Source organism: Chiloscyllium plagiosum, unplaced genomic scaffold (genome assembly GCF_037043375.1).
Source record: "Chiloscyllium plagiosum isolate Xiang-an unplaced genomic scaffold, Cpla_swu_hap1 HiC_scaffold_4, whole genome shotgun sequence".
Taxonomy (NCBI): domain Eukaryota; kingdom Metazoa; phylum Chordata; class Chondrichthyes; order Orectolobiformes; family Hemiscylliidae; genus Chiloscyllium; species Chiloscyllium plagiosum.
The window spans coordinates 60967597-60993378 of record NW_028270142.1 but is presented as its reverse complement, the minus strand read 5'-3'; the positions used below and the strand labels follow the sequence as shown (position 1 = coordinate 60993378).

General features: G+C 40.9%; 1 protein-coding gene across 2 annotated transcripts in view; it reads left to right on the top strand.

The window, feature by feature from the left end:
* LOC122549145 (sperm-associated antigen 1-like) overlaps positions 1-25782 on the top strand; it is a 138743-nt gene that overhangs the window by 4069 nt on the left and 108892 nt on the right. The window contains exons 1-7 of one of the 2 annotated variants that reach the window (XM_043688486.2): positions 1521-1644; positions 8241-8395; positions 10023-10079; positions 11646-11765; positions 12946-13016; positions 18132-18244; positions 18653-18758. In XM_043688486.2, coding sequence (XP_043544421.2) covers positions 10065-10079; positions 11646-11765; positions 12946-13016; positions 18132-18244; positions 18653-18758 — 425 coding nt within the window. In that variant the 5' untranslated portion in view covers positions 1521-1644; positions 8241-8395; positions 10023-10064. Of the gene's footprint in view, positions 1-1502; positions 1645-8235; positions 8396-10022; positions 10080-11645; positions 11766-12945; positions 13017-18131; positions 18245-18652; positions 18759-25782 lie in introns of those variants that run through there. The other variant, XM_043688483.2, reaches the window with a different exon arrangement.

The following is a 25782-nucleotide window of genomic DNA, read 5'->3' as shown; positions in this document are numbered from 1 at the left end:
CTACTCAGTACCCAGCCCATTTACCAAATGACCTTTCACATCCTTTGCGATCCTTTAATGAACAACAGTTTTGGTTGAAACAATTTCAATTGCTACAGCATCCACTGTTTCTTTTAGGAGCTTTTGTTTCAGTGAAAAATGCTCCCTGATTTTACAATCAAATGGCGTGTCTACATTTTTTTGGATTCCCTGCCCATAGGAAATAGGATAGACGGAGAGAAACCGTCAAATTGCTTTGACACATGAAGTAGGTTGATTAGATCATCCTTCAGCATTCAAAACTCAAGTATCCAAACTTCGTGCATGTAATCTATCCCTTATAATTTAACCTTTTAAAGCCCTTCTGATAAAGTCTGGTGTACTGTCTTCAAGCTTGAGGCTTTGTAACTAAAACAAAATGCAGGAATTTAGAGGAGCCAGACCATGGTCTAACGTTTCCTGAGTAACTATTTTACTTAATTTCATTGGAGCCATCCAAAGTTTCCAATTTTTGTGGAGACTCTGTGTTCCAGGCATTGAGGAATTTCCCAAAGGAAAATTCAGTTTCCCATCACAGGCAATTCCTTTGCAATGTGCTATGATGGGAATTCTGCAGGGTTTCCATGTGCAAATCCCATCTATGATGGAATAATGACCATTTGGCCATTGGAAGATTTGCCCCCTTGTCTCCGGTTCCTTTGTGTTGACTTGACAGAGCTGTTCATGTAAATGATGTGAGTGACATTTCTACAGAGATCACAAAAGTGTTACAGTGTAGAAATCAACTTGTCCCATCATGCCTGCACTAACCCATTAAATCTGCATCATTACCTCGTGCCAATCTTCTTTTTGCTCCCCATATCTTTGCACATTTCTTAAATCCAAATAATCATTTAATGCCGTCTCGAATGCCTGAGTTGAATGCTTGATTCATGCCTCAATATATTGGCTTTTGTCCTGATAATTGCTGAAAATGTTTAGAAATAATCAACGTACCCACTATGTTTGATAAGTCATTTTAAATCCAGTAAAACTCCATTCTAAAAAAAAATTAACAAGATCATATAGTTTAAACCAAACCAAGATCTTTCTTGTTTTCTGGCTAGAACAGTAAGAATGGTTGTGATTTCATTAATTCTGCTCTTGTGTGGTCTTGGCTTGAAAATATTTGTTACTCTTTATCAGTAATTATTGCCTTCATCCAAAGATTATAAACTTTTTCTAGTGAATCTTAATGTACAAACTATTTTCTTTGAGTGCTGAGTGCTTCATAAGAAGTTGTGATGTCCTGCTGCTTAAGTTTACTGTTTAAAAATGAATCCACATTCTATGTAGATGCTAAGATAAAGTATTCAAGTAAATTCCTCTTCTCCTCTTGTTTAAACAAACCATCTATTCACTTTTTAGTCACTTCAGATGTACTTCATAATGTAATAATTCAGCACATTGTACAAAATTAAATACAATAAATTTGGTATTGGAGGACACAAAAATGGACAATGACTTTTGGGAATTCTTTTCAGCCATGAGCACAGAACCAGCTTGTTCTTTGATGAGCCAAGGAACCACCAAAACGTACAAACTTCCTATCGAGCACCTGGATTATAGCTTTGTGGAGAAATGCACTGATGTGAAGTATTTGGAAAAAGTTCTTATTGTGCTAAGGTACACAGATTATAAATATTTCACATCTGTGGCGTGAAACAATGTTGTCAGTAATATTAAATGGCATTTTTGAAATCTGGGAAGATTGTCTGGAAATTTATTGCGCAATATTATCGTGCAAATTTAGTCAAGTGTTTTGTATTAAACGAAAGAATCTTTTCCTAAAATGTGTGATATTCCAGAAATGTGATTAATGTGTCATATCTGGTACAACCACTAACGTGTCTTGGATCCTGTTAAACACTTTTCTAAAACAAAAAGTCTGATTCACAGTGCCATATCATGTTAATTTTGGATGATTTCATCTGTTGTCTCATATATTCTCAATTGTAACTCATAGCCATAGAGAGGTACAGCATGGAAACAGCCCCTTAGGTCCAACTCTTTCACGCCGACCAAATTTCCGAAATAAATCTGGTTCCATTTACCAGTATTTGGCCCATATCTAAACCTTTCCTACTCATACACCCATTCAGATGCCTTTTAAATACTGTAATTGCACCAGCCTCCAACAGTTTATCTTGCAGTTCATTCCATACACGCACCACCCTCTGCATGAAAAGATTGCCCCTTAGGTCCCTTTCAAATCTTCCCCCTCTCACCTTTAACCTATGCCCTCTAGTTTTGGACTCCCCTACCCTGAGGAAATTACCTTATCTATTTAACCTATCAAGTGTCTCTCATGATCTTGTAAACATCTGTGAGGTCACTCCTCAGCCTCTGATGCTGGAGGGAAAATAGCCTCAGCCTCTTTAGCCTCTCCCTATAGCTCAAACCCTCCAATCCTGGCAACATTCTTGTAAATCCTTTCTGAATGCTTTCAAGTTTCACGATGTGGAGGTGCCGTTATTTGACTGGGACAGTTAAAATCACACGCCACCAGGTTTTTCGCTGTGGCACGTCAGAACTGGTGATCGATGAGTTGAGAATCGTACACTGTTCTTAAGAGGGCATCTCTGAGCATCTTCAGGTGTCCATATGAACTAAAAGATGAAATACTTAACAGCGTCTAGGTTTGTTCAATATATCATTTCAGCTGTACGATACTAATCTTTTGGTATAAATTGTATCTTATGATCCTGCTCCACAGCTACCTGATGAAGGAGCAATGCACTGAAAGCTAGTGCTTTCAAATAAACCTGTTGGACGATAACCTGGTGTTGTGTGATTTTTAACTTTCGGGTTTCATAACATCCTTCCTATTGAAGGGAAATCAGAATTGAATACAGTATCCAGAAGTGGCCTAGCCACTGTCCTATACAGCCCTACAACATGATCTCCCAACTCCAATACTCAAATGCTCTGACCAATAAAGGGAAACATACTAAACACCGCCTTCACCATCCTGTCTCCCTGTGACTACACATTCAAGGAGCTATGAATCTGCACTCCATGTCTCTTTATTCAGCAACACTCCCTAGCACCATTAAGTGTATGAGTCTGGCCCTGATTTGCCTTTCCAAAATGCAGCACCTCACGTTTATCTAAATTTAAACACCATCTGCTACACCTTTGGCCTATTGGCCCATCTGGTCAAGGTCCCTTTGTATGCTGAAGTAACTGTCTTCACTGATCATTATACTTCCAGTTTTGGAGTCGTCTGCAAACTTACTAATGATGCCTCCTTATCCCACATGTCCAAATCATTTATATAAATTACAAAGCAGTGGACCCAACACTGATTTTATTGGCCACTGGTCACAGGCATTCCCCCATCATCCTTTGACTTCTACCTTCAAGCCAGTTCTGTATCCAAATGGCTAGTTCTTCCTGTATTCCATGTGATCTAACCTTGCTAACAGTCTACATGAGTAACCATTTTGAAAGCTATACTGAAGTCCATATACATCATATTCACTGTCCTGCCCTCATCAATCCTCTTCGTTATTTCTTCAAAAAACTCATTTACGTTAGTGAGACACAATTTCCCACACACAGTCATGTTGACTATCCTTAATCAGTCCTTGCCTTTCCAAATACATGTAAATCCTGTCCCTCAGGATTCCCACCCAACAACTGGCCAGTCGTTCCCTGAATTTTCTCTACCAACCTTTCTTAAATAGTGGTACTATGTTAGCTAACCTGCAGTTTTTTGGCACCTTACCTGTGGCTATCAATAATACAAATATTGAACAGATATAATGAAACGGAATTGTGTTTACTGTATAACCCACAAAAACATGAGCAAGGAGCCCAACAATCATTTCCCTTTCTTCCCACAGAGTTCTAGGGTATACCTGATGCAGTCCCAGGGATTTATTCACCTTCATGCATTTTGAGGCATTCAGCACCTCCTGTGTAATATGTGGACATTTTTCAAGATGGCACTATTTATTTCCCCACATTTTATATCTTCTGTATCCTTCTCCACAGTGGACACTGATGCAAAGTACTTGTTTAGTATCTCCCCCAGAAAGGTTGCAGTTCTGCACATAGGCTGACTTGCTGATCTTTAAGGGACCCGAAGAATCCCTTTGAATTCTCCTTAACCCAATTTGGCAAAGCTATCCCATGTCCCCTTTTTGCCCTCTGGGTTTCCCTCTTAAGTCTACTCCTACTGTCTTTATGCTCTTCTAGGGATTCACTTGATCCCTGCTGTCCTTACTTAATGTACGCTTCCTTCTTATTCTTGATCAAAACCTCAATTTCTCCAGCCATCCAGCATTCCCTCCACCTACGAGCCTTGCCCTTCACCTTAACAGGGACGTATTGCCTCTGGACTCTTGCCACCTCATTTTGAAGGCTTTCTATTTTCTAGTCGTTCCTTTACCTGCAAACATTCTCTCCCAATCAACTTTTTAAAGTTCTTGCCTAATACTGTCAAAATTAGTCTTCCTCCAGTTTAGATCTGTGTTATGGGGTGACATGGTGGCTCAGTTGTTAGCACTGCTGCCACACAGCACCAGGGTCCCAGGTTCGATTCCAGCCTCAGGTGACCGTCTGTGTGGAGTTTGCACATTCTGCCCGTGTCCGTGTGGGTTTCCACCGGGTGCTCCGGTTTTCTCCCACAGTCACAAAGATGTGCAGGCCAGGTGGATTGGCCATGCTAAATTGCCCATAGTGTTAGGTGCATTAGTCAGAGGGAAATAGGTCTGGGTGGGTTACTCTTCGGAGGGTCGGTGTGGACTGCTTGGGCCGAAGGGCCTGTTTCCACACTGTAGGGAATCTAATCTAATCTAATTATTTCATTCAGCCTGTCCTTTTCCATCACTATTTTAAAACTAATAGTATTATGGTCACTGGCCCCATAGTGCTCCCCCTCCCCACTATTTCCCAAGAGTTGGTCAAGTTTTGCTCCTTCTCTAGTAGGTGCATTCACAATTTGAATCAAAAAAATGTTCTTTTACACGCTTAACATATTCCTCTCCATCCAAGCCCTGAACACTATAGCAGTCCCATTCCATGTTTGGAAATTTAAAATCCCCTATCATAACCACCTTATTATTCTTACAGATAACTGAGATCTTCTTTCAAATTTGTTTCTCAATTTCCTGCTGACTTTTGGTCGGCGGAGTATCTTTGTACAATTCCAATAAGGCGATCATCCCTTTCTTATTTCTCAGTTCCACCCAAAAAACTTCCCTGGACATAATCCCAGGAACATCCTCCCAAAGTACAGCCATGGTGTTATTCCTAATAAATATCACAACTCCCTCTTATTGCTTGCCTCCCTTTCTATTCTACTGTAGCATCTACATCCTAGAACATTAAACTGTCAGTCCTGCCCATCCTGAGCCATGTCTCTATAATTGCAGTGATATCCCAGTCCCATGTTCCCAACCATGCCGTGAGGTCATCTACCTTACCTGTTAGGCCTCTTGCATTTAAATAAATGGAGTTTAAGAGTTTTATCACATTCTCCACCTTGTTCCTGCCTGCCCAATTGTTCGACTTGCTCCTTTTCCCAACTGTATCAGCTTTAGACTGATCTCTTTCCTCAAGATTTCCGTGGGTCCCAGCCTCACCCTCTGCTTACTAGTTTAAATCCTCCCGAGCAGCTCTGGCAAATTTCCCTGCCAATATACTAGCCCCCTTCCAATTAAGATGCAGTCTGTCCTTCTTCTACAGGTCACTTCAACCCCAGAAGACTTTCCAATGATCCAGAAATGTGAATTGTTCCCCCCCCCCCCCCAACCCCTCAGCTCCTCAGCCACGCATTTATCTGCTCTACCCTTCTATTCCTATCCTCACTAGCCCTTAGCACCAAATGTAATCCAGATATTACTGCACTTGAGAACTCCGTTTTAAATTCCTGCCTAAGTTGCTATATTCTCTCCTCAGAATCTCATCCTTTTCTCTTCCTATGTTTTTAGTTCCAATGTGTAGAATGACCTTCCACTGGTTCCCCTCCTGCTATGTACCCTCTCCAAAGTATCCTTGATCCTGGCACCAGAGAAGCAACACACCATTCTGATGTCTCAGTTAGCTACAGAAACGTCTGCCTGTGCCTCTGACTAGAGAGTCCCCTATCACAACTGATCACTTGGAACCTGACATTACATTACAGCCAGTCTCAGTACCAGAAACTTGGCTGTCAGTGCTCCATTCCCCTGAGAGTCCATCACCCCCGACATTTGTTAAAACAGCATATTTGTTGAGAAAGGGATAGCTCCAGGAGACTGCTGCATAACCTGCCTCCCTCTCTTACCTTTTCTGGAGGTAACCCATCTACCTGATTATATTATATCTTCGGCTTATCTCCCTTCCTGCAACCGCTATCCATCACACTCCCTCGCTCTTGTAAAATCCTCATTGCCCCTAACAACCTATCCATGCGATCCAATAGGATTCGTAACCGAACACACTTCCCGCCGTCAAAATCATTGCTAACGTGGAAACTCTCCCTAATCTCCCTCATCCTACAGGAAGAGCACATCACTCGACTAAAGGCCATCTTTGCACCTTAACAATCTACAAACTCAGAAAATAGCAAAGTCTTACTGCTTCAAAAACACTGTTCGAGGGTAACTTATGTTTTATGTTTTTAAGTTTAATCAAGAGACTGATCTCAATAAAACATATAATCAAAAAAGAAAGCCCACTTTACTTACTATTTTTTCTTTTATAAATTTATAATAGTAAGGTTACACTTTTAAAAAGCCAAATACCTGCTCCCTTGCTGTGAACTCTCCCACACAGGTTTCTCCAAAGTCAGTTGTGAATTTGCCGTTTGTTAATTTTTTCTTTGACGAATTCTGATGTCCTGGACTATTTGAAATCAAACATCAGAACAGCCAGCTGTGCAGACTCACTGCTGGATCAGAGTAATGCAGGTTTGGTCACTGCCTTTGTCTGTGTTCCTCTTTTTTTAAAATGCCATTGATTTAGATTAGATTCCCTACAGTGTGGAAACAGGCCCTTTGGCCCAACAAGTCCACAATGACCCTCTGAAGAGTAACCCACTCAGACCCATTTCTTTCTGACTAATGCACCTAACACTATGGGCAATTTAGCATGACCAATTCACCTGACCTGCACATCTTTGGACTGTGGGAAGAAAGCGGAGCACCCAGAGGAAACCTACGCAGACATAAGGAAAATGTGCAAACTCCGCATGGACAGTCGCCCGAGCCAGGAATTGAACCCAGGTCCCTGGCACTATGATGCAACAGTGCTAACCACTAAGCCACCAATTGTTTTGATCTTTTTTTCTCCTGAAGTTCCAAAACATTGCAACAGATTATAACTCAGTAATTAATGCTCCTAGAACTGGAAGAAATCACCTCTAACACTGAAATACATCAAAAAAGGAGCAGTTCTTACAGTCACAATTTTTTTCCCGTTCTCCATCTTGGATTACCCAGAATTGTCTCTCAGCAAACCTATGACTTTGTCTATCAACAGATTTTAGAAACGTATGAGGAAGAAAAGCGGATATTCCAATTAGTCATTAAGGAGTACCAGTGACTATAATTTTCAAGTCATGTTAGTATGTAACATTCTTCACTTTCAGCTATTACAACATGTCTGCTCTTAAAGCCTTTGTGTCAATTATTTATCATTGTTCATAGTACTTGTATTACACATATTATTTGAAAGAAGTTATGACTATTTAAGACTTGAACAATGAATCATGAAATTTGCAATCAAAATGGGTTAGAAATAAAGATTTTAATGTAGTTTTCAAACATTTTTATTTTTATGAATTAGTTGACATTTACGTAAAGTCATATCATTCAAAGTAACTTGAGAAAAAATGCAACTAAGTAGTCCAAGGACAGTCTAGTTCATGTTTTTGTGTGGGATGTAGAGCAAACACAATCCTATATCGTTATACGTGTTCAATAATGGTACCTCTGAAATTTGTACAATAAGTTTGACTTTCATGAATAAACTAATCTTATTTTCTTCATTTTTATTAGGTATCACGCAAATTTGATTGTATCAGCTTATTGAATTTGTTAGGAAATTGTGATAAATAACTTGGCACTTATAAAACCATATCATGGTGGATCTTCTAATAGACGATGGGCAGTCAGTCGATTTTGTGTTTGGCTTATGTTTCATGTATGAAAATGACTTATGTAACTGTCACTTCAGTATATGTTCAGGAATTCGGTATTACTATTGTCTTTGTGTACAATATTCAAGATCAGGTGAAGAGGGATTTTATCCTGATCTGATCAGATTTTGTGAGAAGAAAATTGAAAAGCTGAATCCTAAAAGTCGTATCCTTCGAACAAACAACCCCCCAGCAACTGCTGCTAGCTTCACCAAAGAAGAATGGCAAGAAATCACCAGTGACCTGAAGGTATACATTGCCTTTAAGTGATTAACAAATGAATATGTCATACTGAGTTGGTGTGGTACTAAAAACATTCACGAGAATTTAGTAAAAATTGTTTACTGTATTTGCTAGCACAATAAGTCAGTTGGTTAGTGCAGGCACTGTCAAAAGAATCAATTCATTTAACTGTAAACCCATTAGACTACATAAAATGTGACATTTCTTAATACCACCCAACTCAAATCTACAGTCATGATTTTGTCTCATTATTATTGATTTACTTCATCTTCTGCTCTCCTTTATCAACTTTTTTTTAAAAATTGCTCAAGATACTCAAGTGTCACTGACTAGGACAACTCTTGCCCTTGAGAAGGTCATGATGAGTTACCATCTTGGCCTACACCAATCCATGGGCATAAGTACAACCGAAGTGGTGTTAGTAAACTGTTCCTAGATTTTGATGTAGCAACAGTGACAGAATGGCGATATAATTCTAAATCTGGATTGTGTGTGAAAATGAGGGGAACTTGCAGATTTTGGTGCCTCCTTTGTCCTGCTGGATAACAGAGATCATGAAGTTGCTGCTAAAGCAGCTTTGTTGCATCTGCGTTTTGTAGATGGTGTGGCATTATGTACTATGTGTTGATAGTGGAGGGACTGGATGTTTAAGGTGGCAGATGGGTGCTGGGCTGCTTTGACCTGGATGGCATCAAGTCACTTGTGTTACTGGAGCTGCATTGATCCAAGAGGAGGAAGAGTATGCCATCATGCTCCTGATTTCTGCCTTGCAGATGGTGGGCAGAAATCAGCAGTAGTATTACTCATATGGATCTCTGGATTTTACAAAACAATTTGCTGCTGAATGATCCAGTTTCTGGTCAGTGGTAATCATCAGGATTTTGTTGGTATAAGATTGAGTAAGGGTAGTGTTGTTTTATCTCAAAGGAAGGTAGTCAGATTTCTCTTGCTGGAGATGATCATTGCCAGGCAATTAGTGTCATAGTGCCATAGAGTCATACAGCATGGAAACAGGCCCTTCAGCCCAACTCGCCCATGCAGACCAGGTTTCCTAAACTAAACTCGTCCCATATGCCTGCATTTTGCCCATTTCTATCTAAACCTTTCCTATCCATGTTCCAGTCGAAATGTATTTTAAATGTTGTAATTGTTTCTACTACTTCCTCTGACATTGTTTTTATTTACTAGACCACTGAGTAAAAATGTCCATCTTTGAATTTCAATGTTAGCTAATCTATTTCCGGAATTGCTAATCTTTCTAACATTTTTGTTTAAAGGTTTAAAAACAGCTCTCAAATTTGTCTTGAAGGAGGGGTTGTGGGCAGAGTTCCAATCACCTATCACAATTTAACAAGAAATCACCATTGCCATACCCTTAACAAAGGATAAGGATGTAACTTTGGTTGAAAAAAAAAGGGTATAATTGTAATGATTGAATAGAATGGTGATATGATTTGCTCCATTATTGCTTTTATGAAGGAATATTACTCAGATGGATCTCAGAATTTTTTAAAAAAAGCACGTTATCAAGTTGCTGATGTGTGTTAGGAAGTAGTGGTCCTGTTAATAGCATCGGCTTCATCAAAGTATTCAATCCCACCAACTAATTTAAGGTGTATTAAACATTTTATAGCACTGAACATGCTGGAATTTTAAACAGTAGTGCTGTCCTGATATGAACTTTAACCAGGTGAGTGTTAAATAATTTCAAAATACTCACCTGACACACAACTGTCCTCAATTATTTATTCTAATTTTCCCTCAAAATTCTTTTAATACATGCCTGTTTCATCAATAACTAAGATAGTAGTTTATCTGGAAGATAGCTTTAATACTAGCTTTTCATTTATTTAATGAACAAAATTCTATGTTTCTCAGATTTAAATTGATTAATGAGCTGTTCTTTTTGTGGAACAGTGTTATGTACTTTTTCACCTTTGGCATGAAGTAATGTTTCCTAACTTTGCTACTAAATAGTCTGGCTTTGTTTTCAGTGTTGCAGCTTCTTGACCTAGAGACCTCCATCAATGGAGAAAGTTTCTTTCGCTCTCTATCCTGAGCATTCCTTTAAAAATCCAGTAATCTTTAGGTAACTGCTTAAACCTGTATGCAAGGGAATTCAAAACTAATTTGTCATATTTCTTCATAATCTAATCCTTAGAACCTTGGTAATATTTTGATTAGTTTGTGCACTGCAAAGCCAATGTATTCTTTCTAAATGATATGTAGAAAAGTGTGAAGACTATACTAGATGTGGTTTAATCTGGGTTTTGAACAGCTGTGGAAAAATGTCTTCCTTTTATATTATAGCCCATTAGTTATGAAGGCTGACATTCCATTCGTATTTCTGATCATTGTAACTGTCTATAGTGGTCAAAACGAGGTAATTCCAGTTTCAGTACAATGTTTACAAACATATGCATCATGGACAACAAATTAAGTTTCAAAAATACCAAGGTTTGTTTCTGATCTCAAAATTAAGTGGGTGATTACACACAAGTTGGTTCTTTGGTAAGAATGCTGTAGATCTATAATCTTTCAAAATCAAGAACTGGCTCTGTCATTGAATCATTTTCTAGAAATTTGCTGCACTTTTTAATTTCCATAGTTTTCTACTCTGAAGCTGAATTAACATCCTGGATAGTGATTTGATTTTACAACGGGAGAACAATTTTTTAAAAAGAAAGTATGTTCATCAAATTTAGGATCGTGGCCCCACTAAATATAAAATGGTGGTAATGAGTCGAGAGAGTGTTTGCACAGGCTCTACCTTGAAATACAAACTAAAGAGCAGGCTCCTTCCACCCCAGCTGTGAAGGTCAGCACTGCACTTAGACATAGTGGGAAGGAGTGGAAGAAAAGACTTACTGGGGAGGTACCATCCCAAGCTGCTCTTCACTTCCTTGGTCAACTATACAACAAAGTTGTCAGAGGTCTTAGAGAAAGGTTGCAGTCCATTCTCTACAGAGTAGAGGGAATTTCCAGAAAAGAAATGTGTGAAAATAGGGAATAGCTTTAATTTTTTCTTAACTTAGTTTTACTTAGTTTAAAGTTTCATTTCATGACATACATCAGCATGGCATGTGCATTTAAATATCTGAATTAAACTGAAGTATTCAATCACATTTCATTTTTACAAATTTTGCACTCATTTTAAGAATGAAGCTATTCTGTATCTTTTCCTATTGTAGATTGAAGCAAGCTGCACTCTTCTAATTCTTCTAATGTTATTCTCCTATTACATTGTCTTGACTAGAGTTGGACAGATGAAATGAAGCAAAATGAAAATGAAGCAAAATATAGAAAAGTTGAATGTTTTAATTCCGAAAAACAAGCACCTGTTCGTGGTGTTAATGCCTCAGTTCTTTCCCAGCAGGTAAAAGTGGGCATTTTTCATCCACCTCCTCCTTGGCTTCATTTTCTATTTTAAAAAAATCTGTTCACTGTTTTGTTGCCCCCAGTAAAAATGTCACTTTCTATTCAACAAACTCAATATTAATACTTTAAGATTCAGATCTGTGTAGTGCAAACAAAGGGAGATACTGCACTTTCCTGTCCCACAGGCTGCAAGAGAGAAGAAGCTTGTGAATGCCTGGAAGCGAATAACCTGTTTCCTGTTACTTGGAAGTATGCAGTTTGTTACACAGACGACCAAAGGAAGATATAAATGTAATATTGCAGTGATATACAACATTATGTTTAGCATAAGAAAGAATCATTTTCACAACAGCGTACATTTATAAGGTCCCTTTAATATAATAAGACATCCCATGGCAAAATTCACAAGAACTGTGTCAAACAGAATTTGCCACAAAACAAAATCTTGCTAAGTACCAAAACATGGAAAAACAAAATGATGATGTAAAGTACTTGTTTAGAATTTAAGCAACTAATATCAAATGACCTAATTTATTGCTGGAGTATTGCTGTTAAAATTTAAAATTATTCTGGTTTGGTTCAATCAGAAACCTAGTTGGTTAAAACAATCCTGTAAAATTAGTTCTTGATTTGATGGATATTATTGTTGTGGATGGAGAGTCTGTGAGAACATTGTCACTTAGTTTTCAGGGAGAGGGGCTTCATGATAGTGCAAAAGACACAATGTGATCCTAAGGCAGAATTTCTTTGAAATAAAGGCATTTGCCAGATTTAACTAAACAATTGAACTGCTTAAGCTGTATAGACATCAGATGGCAAAAAGCAAAAAATGAAATCAAGCATAAATTCAGTTTAGAATTTGAAATTTTCCATGGAAACATGGAAAATTTTGGCCTAAGTTGTAGTCACTGCCATTTATTGATCTCAGTTAGGGCTCACATACTGCAATTTACCTCAATTTCCCTGGCCTCAGGAGAAAAAAAACACCATCTCTGTCCTGTACCCCATCCATCTTTCATTCAAGAGGCCATGCTAGACAGTACATGCCATAGATATTCCACTATTATCGAGTGCCTTCAGTTACCAGGTTCCAAACTTCTGTGTATGGTGCAGATAGGCTTTAATGAAAGTAGTTTGTTTTATTTATATGTCTGACAATTATATTGTTTATTTCACAGAGTGGCTTTGGTGATCAAAAATCAACAAAGAAGAGGAGAGTTATCCCTAGGGATTACAGAGAATGGGATAAGTATGTGAACCAAGGACACTGTTTATTAACTAGGCTTAATGGACGATTAACATTAGCAGCAAATATCATTGAACATATCCCAAAGTACTTGTAAAAATATGCATTGTAATTTCAGAGTATTTATTTCTGTGGTGACACTCAACCTTGAGACAATCCATTAAGTCCGGACCAATCACTATTGTTGCAATCCGTGTAGAGACTGATCCTTTAAAAATAAATTTGAATTTCCAGTGACAAGTGTAAAAAAATACACAAAATTTCAGGTTTTAAGATTCTTCTGCCACATAAACTAAATCTCCCTTCGTGATTATAGTTTACAGAGCCAGTTCAAAGTAAAGCTTAGCTCCTGAGAACTTGTTTCCTTTTCCAGCTATTCCTCAAACTGACTTTTGTGGTGAGGAACGATTTGAAGATTCATCCTCTACCCACAGCTAAGCAAGCTTTCCAATTTCCATTTGAATCTTGATTAAGTCAGTCTTGTCAATCCAAGCTCAAGCTCACACCTGCAACCTTCTATTGTGAGCCATGGAAACTTGCCTTTATCTCTTGGCTGTCTGTCTCAGCCAAGAGGTCCAGTGAGTCCTACAATGGCTTCCTACCGACCATCACAATCCTCCCTCTCCGAAGCAAATTAACATGGCAGTGTGAATCACGTAGGGTCAAAATGATAATTAGATACTCTTTGTCCCCCCAACTTCATTCTATCTTGAAACTAAATACACAATACAAAGTATAACTGTTTAAAAATCTAAAATTCATGAACCTTTCCTGGGATCCTGAGCTGGGTCCAGAAATTCTGGAAGCATATTGAACATAGCCACGTGGGGTCAGCTGAGAAAAAGTGAGCACTGGAGATCAGAGTCAAACAGTACAGCAGGTTAGGCAGAATCCAAAGAGCAGGAGAATCAACGTTCCGAGCATAAGCCCTTCATCAGGAATGAGGCTTGGGGGCTGAGAGATAAACGTGGGGATGTGGGTTGGGGGATGGGGGTGGGGGGGTGGTGGTGGTGGTGGCGTTAACTGGGAATGTGATAGGTAGATGATTGTGGGGTGATAGTGATAGATCGGAGAGGAGGGAGATAGATGTATATAGGGATTGGATATCCATGGTGAAAATGAGGCGTTAGGTGTCAACTGACGCAGCCTTGTTAGTAGACTTGCCTTTGTTTCAGTTGTATTAAAAGCTTTTAGGCTCCTTAGGCCTTAGCACTCACCCATCTATGCCCCTTTAATCCTCCATGCCAAAATGCCTGTTCATTCCCTCTACCAATGATTCTTTCTAGCACATGCCATCATAAAGCCAACTTATGGTCCTTGCGTGACCGTTCACCCAGGGTCCATCATCAGGGTACTTTATTACAGCAGAGAGCAGTGGGAGCTGGGCGGAAGTGAGGTCGGAGCAGGGAGGCTGTTTGGAAGGCAAGTGATTGCTATTTAAGCACTTACCTTGAAGCCAGCAGTCTTTTTTTACAGCAGAGATTGGCATGAACTCTACAGAAATGAGGTCGGAGCAAGAAGGCTGTTGGGAAGGCAAGTGATTGCTATTGAATGAGGTGTGTTGTTAATGTAAGGCTTTTCAATTTATGTTTATGTATCATGTGATTGACTAAAAGTTTAATGGGTTAATTGAATTGAATAAGACAGTAGCAGAGAAGTACAATAAATTATTTATTACATAAATTGTAAAAGTTAATTAAATAAGTAGTTATGGCTGGAACAGATGATGTGTTGTAGCTGTATGATGTGGGAGCTGGCTGATCCCATTGTGAACAGCAGTGACCACATCTGCAGCAAGTCTTGGTTGCTGGAAGAACTCTGGGTCAGAATTGATGATCTGGAATCTGAGCTTCAAACTCTGTGGCATATCCGGGAGGGGGAGAGTTACCTGGACACTTTGATTCAGGAGGCAGTCACACCCGGTAGATTAAGTAATTCAAATTCAGTAAATTTTCAGGGACAACAGGGCGTGACTATAAGTGAGGCAGGGAGAGGGATTCTGAGTTGAGGAGTGCAGGAGCCTCAGCCCTTGATCTTGTCCAACAGGTATGAGATTCTTGTTCCCTGTATGGATGAGGGAAAGGACTGTGGACAGGATGATCCAGCTGATCATTGCACCATGGTGGAGATGGCCTTTCAAAAGCGGAGAGCAAAAAGACAAGTAGTTGTTAAAGAGGATTTTATGATCAGGAGGATAGATAGTATTGTATGCAAGCCAGATCAGAAATCCTGCATGGTGTGTTGCCTACTCGGTGCCAGGATGCCGGAAATCTCTGACCGGCTTGAAATGATACTGGAGCGGGTGTGGGAGGATTCAGTTATTGTGGTCCACATTGGGACTAACAACATAGGCAAAGCTAGGGTGGAGAACCAGACTGGGGAGTATCAAGCACGAGGAAGGAAATTGAAGTACAGGTCCTCAAGGATCATAAACTCCAGATTACTGCCCAAGCCATGTGCCAATTGCCATAGGATAAGAAAGTTAAGGAAGTAAACATGTGTCTAAGAGATTGGTCTGGGAAAGAGGGATTCCATTTCATGGGGCATTGGCATCAGTTTTAGAACCAGGGTGGGGGGCATCTGTACCGTTGGGACAATCTCCACCTGAACTAATATGGAACCAGTGTTGTAGCGAAAAAGATAAATAAGGTGGTCAGTCGGACTGTAAACGTCTGAGTCGGGAGGAGGGGAAAGCGACAGAGAGTATGGAGTTAAATGGAAAGATAAGCAGCAGGATAGCATGTGTGCAGGTGGGTTTAAACTTGAGGCAGACTAGGAATGCAGCAGAAAGGAAGAATAATTTAGGACATCTTATGATTTCCAATATCTTTTGGAAAAGGATAGACCAGATCTAAAAGTTGAAGTTCTAAATTGGAGAAAGGCCAATTTTGACGATATTCGACAAGAACTTTCAAAAGCTGATTGGGGGCAGATGTTCACAGGTAAAGGGATGGCTGGAAAATGGGAAGCCTTCAGAAATGAGATAATGAGAATCCAGAGAAAGTGTATTCCTGTGAAGGTGAAAGGAAAGGCTGGTAGGTATAGGGAATGCTGAATGAGTAAAGAAATTGAGGATTTGTTTAAGAAAAAGAAGGAAGCATATGTAAGGATAGATCGAGTGAATCCTTAGAAGAGAATAAAAGCAGTATGACGATACTTAAGAGGGAAATCAGGAGGGCAAAAAAGGGGATATGAGATAGCTTTGGCAAATAGGATTAAGGAGAATCCAAAGGGTTTTTACAAATACATTAAGGAGAAAAGGGTAACTAGTGAGAGAACAGGGCCCCTCAAAGATCAGCAAAGCGGCCTTTGTGTGGAGCCACAGAAAATGGGGGAGATACTAAACGAGTATTTTGCATCAATATTTACTGCGGAAAAGGATACGGGAGATATAGAACGTGGGGAAATAAATAGTGCCATCTTGAAAAACATCCATATTACAGAGGAGGAAGTGCTGGATGTCTTGAAATGCATAGAGATGGATAAATCCCCAGCACCTGATCAGGTGTACCCTCGAACTCTGTGGGAAGCTAGAATCATAAAGATTACAGCACGGAAACAGACCCTTCCGTCCAACTCGTCCATGCCGACCAGATATCCCAACCCAATCTAGTCCCACCTGCCGGCACGCGGCCCATATCCCTCCAAACTCTTCCTATTCATATACCCATCCAAATGCCTTTTAAATGTTGCAATTGTACCAGCCTCCACCACTTCCTCTGGCAATTCATTCCATACACGTACCACCCTCTGTATGAAAAAGTTGCTCCTTAGGAATCTTTATATCTTTCCCCTCTCACTCTATGCCCTCTAGTTCTGGACTCGCCGACCCGAGGGAAAATACTTTGTCTATTTTTCCTATCCATGCCCCTCATGATTTTGTAAACTTCTATAAGGTCACCCCTCAGCCTCCGATGCTCCAAGGAAAACAGCCCCAGCCTGTTCAGCCTCTCCCTATAGCTCAAATCCTCCAACTCTGGCAACATCTTTGTAAATCTTTTCTGAACCCTTTCAAGTTTCACAATATCTTTCCAATAGGAAGGAGACCAGAATTGACAACCTGCAACCCCATTTTTAAGGAACTATACACCTTAAGTCTCTTTATTCGGCAACACTTGTTGACCATACAAAGTGCATTCATAATGTGAGCAAACAGAAATATTGTCTATCTGTAAATCCTGATAACTAAATATTGAATTTCTGAAGTAGGGTCACTGGACCTGAAACATTTACCCTGATTTCTGTTCACAGGTGCTGCCAGAGATGCAGTTTTTTTCTAGCAATTTCTGTTTCTGATTTCCAGCATCGCCAGTTTTTTTTATGTTTAGTCATGAGTACATGAATTGACATAAGAATATGAGGGAATCAGTGAGGGCATACATTGACGATGCACTAAAATGAAAAGGACATGGGTAAAACCTTTTGAAGTTGCTTTTCAAAAGATTTGAATTCAGACCACCTCTGAGGAGTTGTGAAGCAGGTCCTTGAGGACCTGGTCTGAATTCATGAAAATTCTCGAGAACTAGAGGATGCTTACTCCGACGTTGAAGCAAACCAAGTCATGAGTGCAGGGAACAAGCTTGCTACTCATGCCCTTCACTGTGAATAGGCACAGGAATTGCCAGTATCAGATCCCTAGCATTTTTACATGACTCAATTTCTGCAATTATCCTGGTATAATAGTCCAAACATCATCAGCACAGATACTTTGGTAATTGTTGCAGACATGAACACCTTGTAACTTATTCCCAGAAATCGATCTGAGCCCACCTTTAATCATTTCACAATCAAGTTGCCCAAGCTTGCGAACAGCTGAATCTGGAATTGGTCACATGACCCCTTTCTTTCCTCCATTTTACTCTAAATGAAAGAGAGTCCTAAAACGTAACAATCTTATGAAACATTGCATTTGTAATATGGTGAATAAGTTGAGTAACACAATATTGTGCATTTTGAAATTAGGCAAAATAACAATCGGTCAGAATAGTATCAGGAGCAACAGTTCTTGAATAGTATCTTAAATGATTCATGTACTGATCTGTTTTTAAAATAATTAATGTGATAATGCCAAAGTTTAATTTAAATTATAAGTTATAATATTGTGAATATTGATCCCAGGTTTGACGTGGAGAAAGAGTGTTCCAAAATTGATGATGGAAAACTAAAAAGCAGTTCCAAAACAATTGTCAATGATGGCATTTCTGGCTTAGGAAAGGAAATTGACGCAACAGGTAATTAAAGTTCAGCTATAACAAATCATGTACTTTTGTGTTATATATCTTGTATTGTTTATCCTTACCCCTCATCTTCAAAGAGATAAGGAGAGACAATACAGAATCTGGAGCTGGGAGTATGAAAATGAAACTTTACATTAGGGTTTGCAGCTGCAAAGTGGAAGGGGTAGGTAACCTTGAACAACCTAGAGGGAGGAAATACATTACATTGTGTAGGTGAATACTGTCACAGGAACTTGCCATTTGTACCTGTCATAAAAGCATTGCTCAAAAACCTTAGAACAATTAACAGCAGGATTTAATAGTAACCTTATTAATGTATTAGAATTGCCATTCATTTAACGATGGTTTCGTCTGAGAGAACTTCGTGCTGAAACAGATTTGATTGTAATGTCTTTATGTCAGGCATGACTGATCAAGAAAAAATGGTTTTATCTGATCGAGAGAGGGACAAGGGAAATGAAGCTTTCCGAGCTGGTGACTACAAGGAGGCTTTGCTTTACTACACCAGGTGCTTAATTTTTGATGTAATTTGAAGAATGATTTTCATTCGTATGGTACATTGTTACATCTCTCAGAATAGTCTCCAACCATTTCACATGCAAGAGTTACTTTGAAAAGCAATGACTATTGTTCTATGAGCGCACAACATCATATTTTGTGAACAGTAAGAATTTGTAAACAGCCATGAAATGTTTTCTAGGCTACAGATTGGCTGTATAACCCACTTTTGCTGTTGTAAGTTACTAATGGCAGAGCTGTGCTATTATTCTGTATGACCTGCAGCCAGTTTAGATTAGATTCCCTACAGTGTAGAAACAGGCCATTTGGCCCAAGCTCCTACTGACCCACCGAAGAGTAACCCACTCAGACCCATTCTCCTACATTTACCCTTGACTAATGGACCTAAATACTATGGGCAATTTAGCATGGCCAATTCACCTAATCTGTATGTCTTTGGACTGTGGGAGGAAACCAGAGCACCTGGAGGAAACCCAAGCAGACACGGGGAGAATGTGCAAACTCCACATAGACAGTGGCCCAAGGCAGGAATCAAACCTGGGTCCCTGGCACTGTGAGGCAGCAATGCTAACTACTGAGTTCTGGCATCAAACATGTGCAACAAATGCAGTTTTCCTTGCCCTTCCAGAGAGTCCCTTGATGAAATCTTTCGATGAAAATCAGCAGATAAGAAATAGGAGCAAGAAGAGCCCTTTTGACCCATCCAGTCTGTCAATCAATAAAATCATGGCCTCAAGTCCACATTCTTCCCCATCTTCTATAACCCATGACTTCTTTAGGGATCAAAAATCAGTCTAACTCCGCCTTGGTGATAGCATTAAATAGAAGATTAGAGGTGCATGTAACAAGAGTGTTGCGGGAATTATGGGTGATCTTAATCTGCATAGCAACTGGTCAAATCAAATTTGCAATTACACGGTGGCAGATGATATCCAGGAGTATGTAAATGATACATTTTTAGACAGATATTTTGTGGAGCCAATTTGAGGACAGTCTATCCTAGATTTGGTTTTGGGAAGAGGTTAATTATCAACAATGTTGTGAGATATCCTTTAGTGAAAACTGATGATAAAATGATAGAATTATTCTTGGGGATAGAAAATGAAGTAGTCCCATCCAAAACTATCACACTAAATCTAAACAAAGGAAACTGAAGATATAGAGGAATAGGTTGACTTGAAAACTTATTAAAAGGCATGACAGTGGATAGGCAATAGCTAATATTTTAAGGAACTAATACATACATTTGTTTTGTGTGAAACAATGCAACAGAAAAAGTGACCCAACTATGTTTAACAAAATAAAGTGAATAATATTAAAATACAAAAAGAAGTCATATAAAGTTGCCCAAAAAAATAGCAAGCCTGCCGACTGGGAGAATTTAAATTTCAACCAATCGGAAACTGAAGAATTGATCATATAGAACAAGAAAATGGGAGATCAATTGAACAGCTACCAGAAGAAGAGACACAAAATTTCTGGAAGTATCAGGGAATCGAGAATCTTTTGGGAGGAAGTAATTGAAGGAAATTAGTACAGAGGAACCTTGATTATCCGAAGGACATGGGCGGGAAGTATTTCATTCAGTTAATTGAATGCTGGATAATGTAGTTAGCCAAGCACTGGGACCTTGCAATAATTCGAAATTCAGTTAGTGAAACACCGGATAATCGAGGTTCCTCTGTATTCGTAAAAAAGTGCTTAAGAAATTAATGGGTCTGAAAGCTGATAAATCCTCAGAACCTGATATTCTAGATTCCAGGCACTAAAAACGGTGGCTTTGGAAATAGTGGATGCGTTTGATTGTCATCTTCCAAAATTATGTAAATTATGCACTAGTTTCAGCAGATTGGAGGGTGAAAATATAACACCACTATTTCAAAAAAGATGGAGAAAACTAGGATTAGAGTCCAGTTAGCCTAACATAAGTAGCTTGGAAGATGCAGGAGTCTATTGCAAAGAATCTGATTACTTAAAAACAGGACACTTAAAAATACCAAATATATTATACAAAATCAGCATAGACTTATTGATGGGAAATTGTGTTTGACAATCCTACTGGAGTTTTCTAAGATGCACTTAGGAGAATAAATGATGGAATCTGTGAATGTCGTGTATTTGATTTTCCAGAAAACTTTTGATGAAGTCCCAAATAAGAGGTTAGTGTGCACAGTAATGAACAAACATTATGGAGAGGCAGTGACATAGTGGTAGTGTCACTGCACTGGCACACCAGGTTAATCCTCTGAGGACATGAGTTTCTATCCCACAATGGCAGATGGTGCAATTTGAATTTTAAGAAATGGAATAAAGAGCTGGCCTAACAGCAACTATGCCAATTGCAACTGTTAATTGTTGTGTAAACCTATCTGGTTCACCATTGACTTTTAGAAAATTTGCTGTCCTCACCTGGTCTGGCCAGATCCAGAGAAATGTGATTGACTCTTAACTGCCCTCTGGGCAATTAAGGATGGGCAATTCTTGCTGGCCGAGCCAGTAATGGCCATATCCTGTGAAAGATTTTTTTTTTTGAAAATCAAAGTACGTGGGATTGTTGGAAGCACACTTGCTTTCGGAGCGACGCTCCTTCATCAGGTGATAGTGGAGGGCTCGATCGTAACACAGAATTTATAGCAAAAATTTGCTTTGTGATGTAACTGAAATTATACATTGAAAAATTGATTGTCTGTTAAGCCTTTCATCTGTTAGAATACAGTGATAGTTTCACTTCTTTCATGTGTAAATCACAAAACCTTTTTTTTAAAAGTTGCATACATTCATGTAGAACTCTGAGCTCAAAAACTGCATGAATTTAAGTAAAACTCTATTATCTCACTTTTTAGATTAGAATCAATCTAAACATCAGGTCATAGAAAGAGAACACAGGGGGCTAACACCTTCAACTTATTGTCTAGCTATCACCATTGTTAACAGCTAACCTGAGAATGCAACTTTTAAAAAAAGGTTTTGTGATTTACACATGAAAGAAGTGAAACTATCACTGTATTCTAACAGATGTAAGGCCTAACAGACAATCAATTTTTCAATGTATAATTTCAGTTACATCACACTGCAAATTTTTGCTATAAATTCTGTGTTACGATCGAGCCCTCCACTATCACCTGATGAAGGAGCGTCACTCCGAAAGCTAGTGTGCTTCCAATTAAACCTGTTGGACTACAACCTGGTGTTGTGTGATTTTTAACTTTGTACACCCCAGTCCAACACCAGCATCTCCAAATCATGGGATTGTTGGTAATAGTAGTGACATGGATTGAGATTGTTTAGCAGACAGGAAATGGTAGAATGGGTTGTTTTCAGAGAGGAAGATGGTGACAAAGGAGTTACTGCAGGAATCAGTGCTTGAGCCCCAACTATTCACAATATAGTTGATGATTTGGATGAGTAAAGTGTATTTAATATTTTCAGGTTTACTGACAGCGTAAAACTAGGTGTGAGTGAGAGTGGTAAGTGGGTAAAGAGCCTTCAGGGCCATTTAGACAAATAAGTGAATGGGCAAATACATAGCAGATGCAATAGAGCATGAATAAATGTGAAATTGTCCACTTCAGTAGGAAAAACAATGTCAGACCATTATTTAAATGGTGATAGATTGAGTAGATTTAATAGACAAAGAGATCAGGGTGTCCTTCAGCACCAGTCATTGAAAGCAAACATGCAAGTGTAGCAGGCTGTTAGGAAAGCAAATGGTATTTTGCCTTCATTGCAAGAAGGTGAGAGTGCAGGAGGAAGGAAGTCTTACTGCAGCTGTACTGCACCTTAGTGAGACCACACCTGATGTATTTATACAGTTTTAATTGCCTTACTTAAGAAAATATATACTTGCCATAGAGGGAGTGTAGTGAAAGTTCACCAAACTGATAGAGGAGAGATTGGGTCACATGGGTCTGAATATACTGGAGTTTAGAAAAATGAGAGGAGATCTCATCGAAACGTAAAATTCTGACAGAACCCTGTACAGATTTGCTGCAGGATAATGATTCCTCTGACCAGCACATTCAGAACAATGAATCATGGTTTGAGGATCTATTGTGGACCATTTCAAACTGAGATGAAGCAAACTTTTTCTTCACTGGGAAAGGTGAACCTGTGGACTGTCTACCACAGAATGCTGTGTAGGCAATACCAGTGAACATGGTTTGAGAAAGAAATAGATATCTTTGGCTTCTAAAAATCCTAAAAGGGGTATAGGGAGAGCATGGAAGCATGGTATTGAGTGACAATTGGCCATGATCACATTGAATGGTGGAGAGAACTCTATGGATCAACCAACCAAATTTTGCTCCTTTTTCTTTACTTTTATGAATATAAAGAACACCTTATTGTTTCTTTTTATGTTGCTTGATAATTTGACTTGGTAAGTTCATTTCACTGAGGAGAAAGTGAGGTCTGCAGATGCTGGAGATCAGAGCTGGAAATGTGTTGCTGGAAAAGCGCAGCAGGTCAGGCAGCATCCAGGGAACAGGAGAATCGACGTTTCGGGCATAAGCCCTTCTTCAGGAATGGGGAAAGTTTGTCCAGCAGGCTAAGATAAAAGGTAGGGAGGAGGGACTTGGGAGAGGGGCGTCAGAAATGTGATAGGTGGAAAGAGGTCAAGGTGAGGGTGATAGGTCAGACTGGGGTGGGGGCGGAGAGGTCGGGAAGAAGATCTCAGGTTAGGAAGGCGGTGCTGAATTTGATGGATTTGACTGAGACAGGGTGGGGGGAGGGGAAATGAGAAAACTGGTGAAATCCGAGTTCATCCCTTGTGGTTGGAGGGTTCCTAGCCAGAAGATGAGGCGTTCTTCCTCCAACCGTCGTTTTGTTGTGGTCTGACGATGGAGGAGTCCAAAGACCTGCATATCCTTGGTGGAGTGGGAGGGGGAATTGAAATGTTGAGCTACAGGGTGGTTGGGTTGGTTGGTCCGGGTGTCCCAGAGGTGTTCTCTGAAACGCTCCACAAGTAGCCGGCCTGTCTCCCCAATATAGAGGAGGCCACATCGGGTGCAGAGGATGCAATAGATGATATGTGTGGAGGTGCAGGTGAATCTGTGGCGGATATGGAAGTTTCCTTTGGGGCCTTGGAGGGAGGTGAGGGGGGAGGTGTGGGCGCAAGTCTTGCACCTCCTGCGGTTGCAGGGGAAGGTGCCGGGAGTGGAGGTTGGGTTGGTGGGGGGTGTGGATCTGACGAGGGAGTCACGGAGGGAGTGGTCTTTACGGAATGCTGATAGGGGAGGGGAGGGAAATATATCCTTGGTAGTGGGGTCCGTTTGGAGGTAGCGGAAATGACGGCGGATGATGCGCTGTACATGGAGATTGGTGGGGTGGTAGGTGAGGACCAGTGGGGTTCTGTCCTGGTGGCGGTTGGAGGGGCGGGGTTCAAGGGCGGAGGAGCGGGAAGTGGAAGAGATGCGGTGGAGGGCATCGTCGACCACGTCGGGGGGGAAATTGCGGTCCTTGAAGAAGGAGGCCATCTGTGTTGTGCGTTTTTGGAACTGGTCCTCCTGGGAGCAGATGCGGCGGAGTCGAAGGAATTGGGAGAATGGGATGGCGTTTTTACAGGGGGCAGGATGGGAGGAGGTGTAGTCCAGGTAGCTGTGGGAGTCGGTCGGTTTGTAGTAGATGTCCGTGTTGATTCGGTCGCCTGAGATGGAAGTAGAAAGGTCGAGGAAGGGGAGGGAGGAATCTGAGACTGTCCAGGTGAATTTGAGGTCGGGGTGGAAGGTGTTGGTGAAGTGGATGAACTGTTCAACTTCCTCGTGGGAGCACGAGGCGGCGCCGATACAGTCATCGATGTAGCGGAGGAAAAGGTGGGGGGTGGGGCCAGTGTAGTTGCGGAAGATGGATTGTTCCACATATCCTACGAAGAGGCAGGCATAGCTGTGGCCCATGCAGTTGCCCATGGCTACTCCTTTCGTTTGGAGGAAGTGGGAGGATTGGAAGGAGAAGTTGTTCAAGGTGAGGACCAGTTCAGTCAGTTGAAGGAGGGTGTCAGTGGAAGGGTACTGGTCGGTACGGCGGGAAAGAAAGAAGCGGAGGGCTTTGAGTCCTTCGTGATGGGGGATGGAGGTGTACAGGGACTGGATGTCCATGGTGAAGATAAGGCGTTGGGGACCGGGGAAGCGAAAATCATGGAGCAGGTGGAGGGCATGGGTGGTGTCCCGAACGTAGGTGGGGGGTTCTTGGACTAAGGGGGACAGGACCGTGTCGAGGTATGCAGAGATGAGTTCGGTGGGGCAGGAGCAGGCGGAGACAATGGGTCGGCCGGGGCAGTAAGGTTTGTGGATTTTGGGCAGGAGGTAGAAGCGGGAGGTGCGGGGCCTCGGGTGATCTCCCATCCACCGCCTCCAACCTCATAGTCCCACAACCCCGCACCTCCCGCTTCTACCTCCTGCCCAAAATCCACAAACCTGACTGCCCCGGCCGACCCATTGTCTCCGCCTGCTCCTGCCCCACCGAACTCATCTCTGCATACCTCGACACGGTCCTGTCCCCCTTAGTCCAAGAACTCCCCACCTACGTTCGGGACACCACCCATGCCCTCCACCTGCTCCATGATTTTCGCTTCCCCGGTCCCCAACGCCTTATTTTCACCATGGACATCCAGTCCCTGTACACCTCCATCCCCCATCACGAAGGACTCAAAGCCCTCCGCTTCTTTCTTTCCCGCCGTACCGACCAGTACCCTTCCACAGACACCCTCCTTCAACTGACTGAACTGGTCCTCACCCTGAACAACTTCTCCTTCCAATCCTCCCACTTCCTCCAAACGAAAGGAGTAGCCATGGGCACCCGCATGGGCCACAGCTATGCCTGCCTCTTCGTAGGATATGTGGAACAATCCATCTTCCGCAACTACACTGGCCCCACCCCCCACCTTTTCCTCCGCTACATCGATGACTGTATCGGCGCCGCCTCGTGCTCCCACGAGGAAGTTGAACAGTTCATCCACTTCACCAACACCTTCCACCCCGACCTCAAATTCACTGGACAGTCTTAGATTCCTCCCTCCC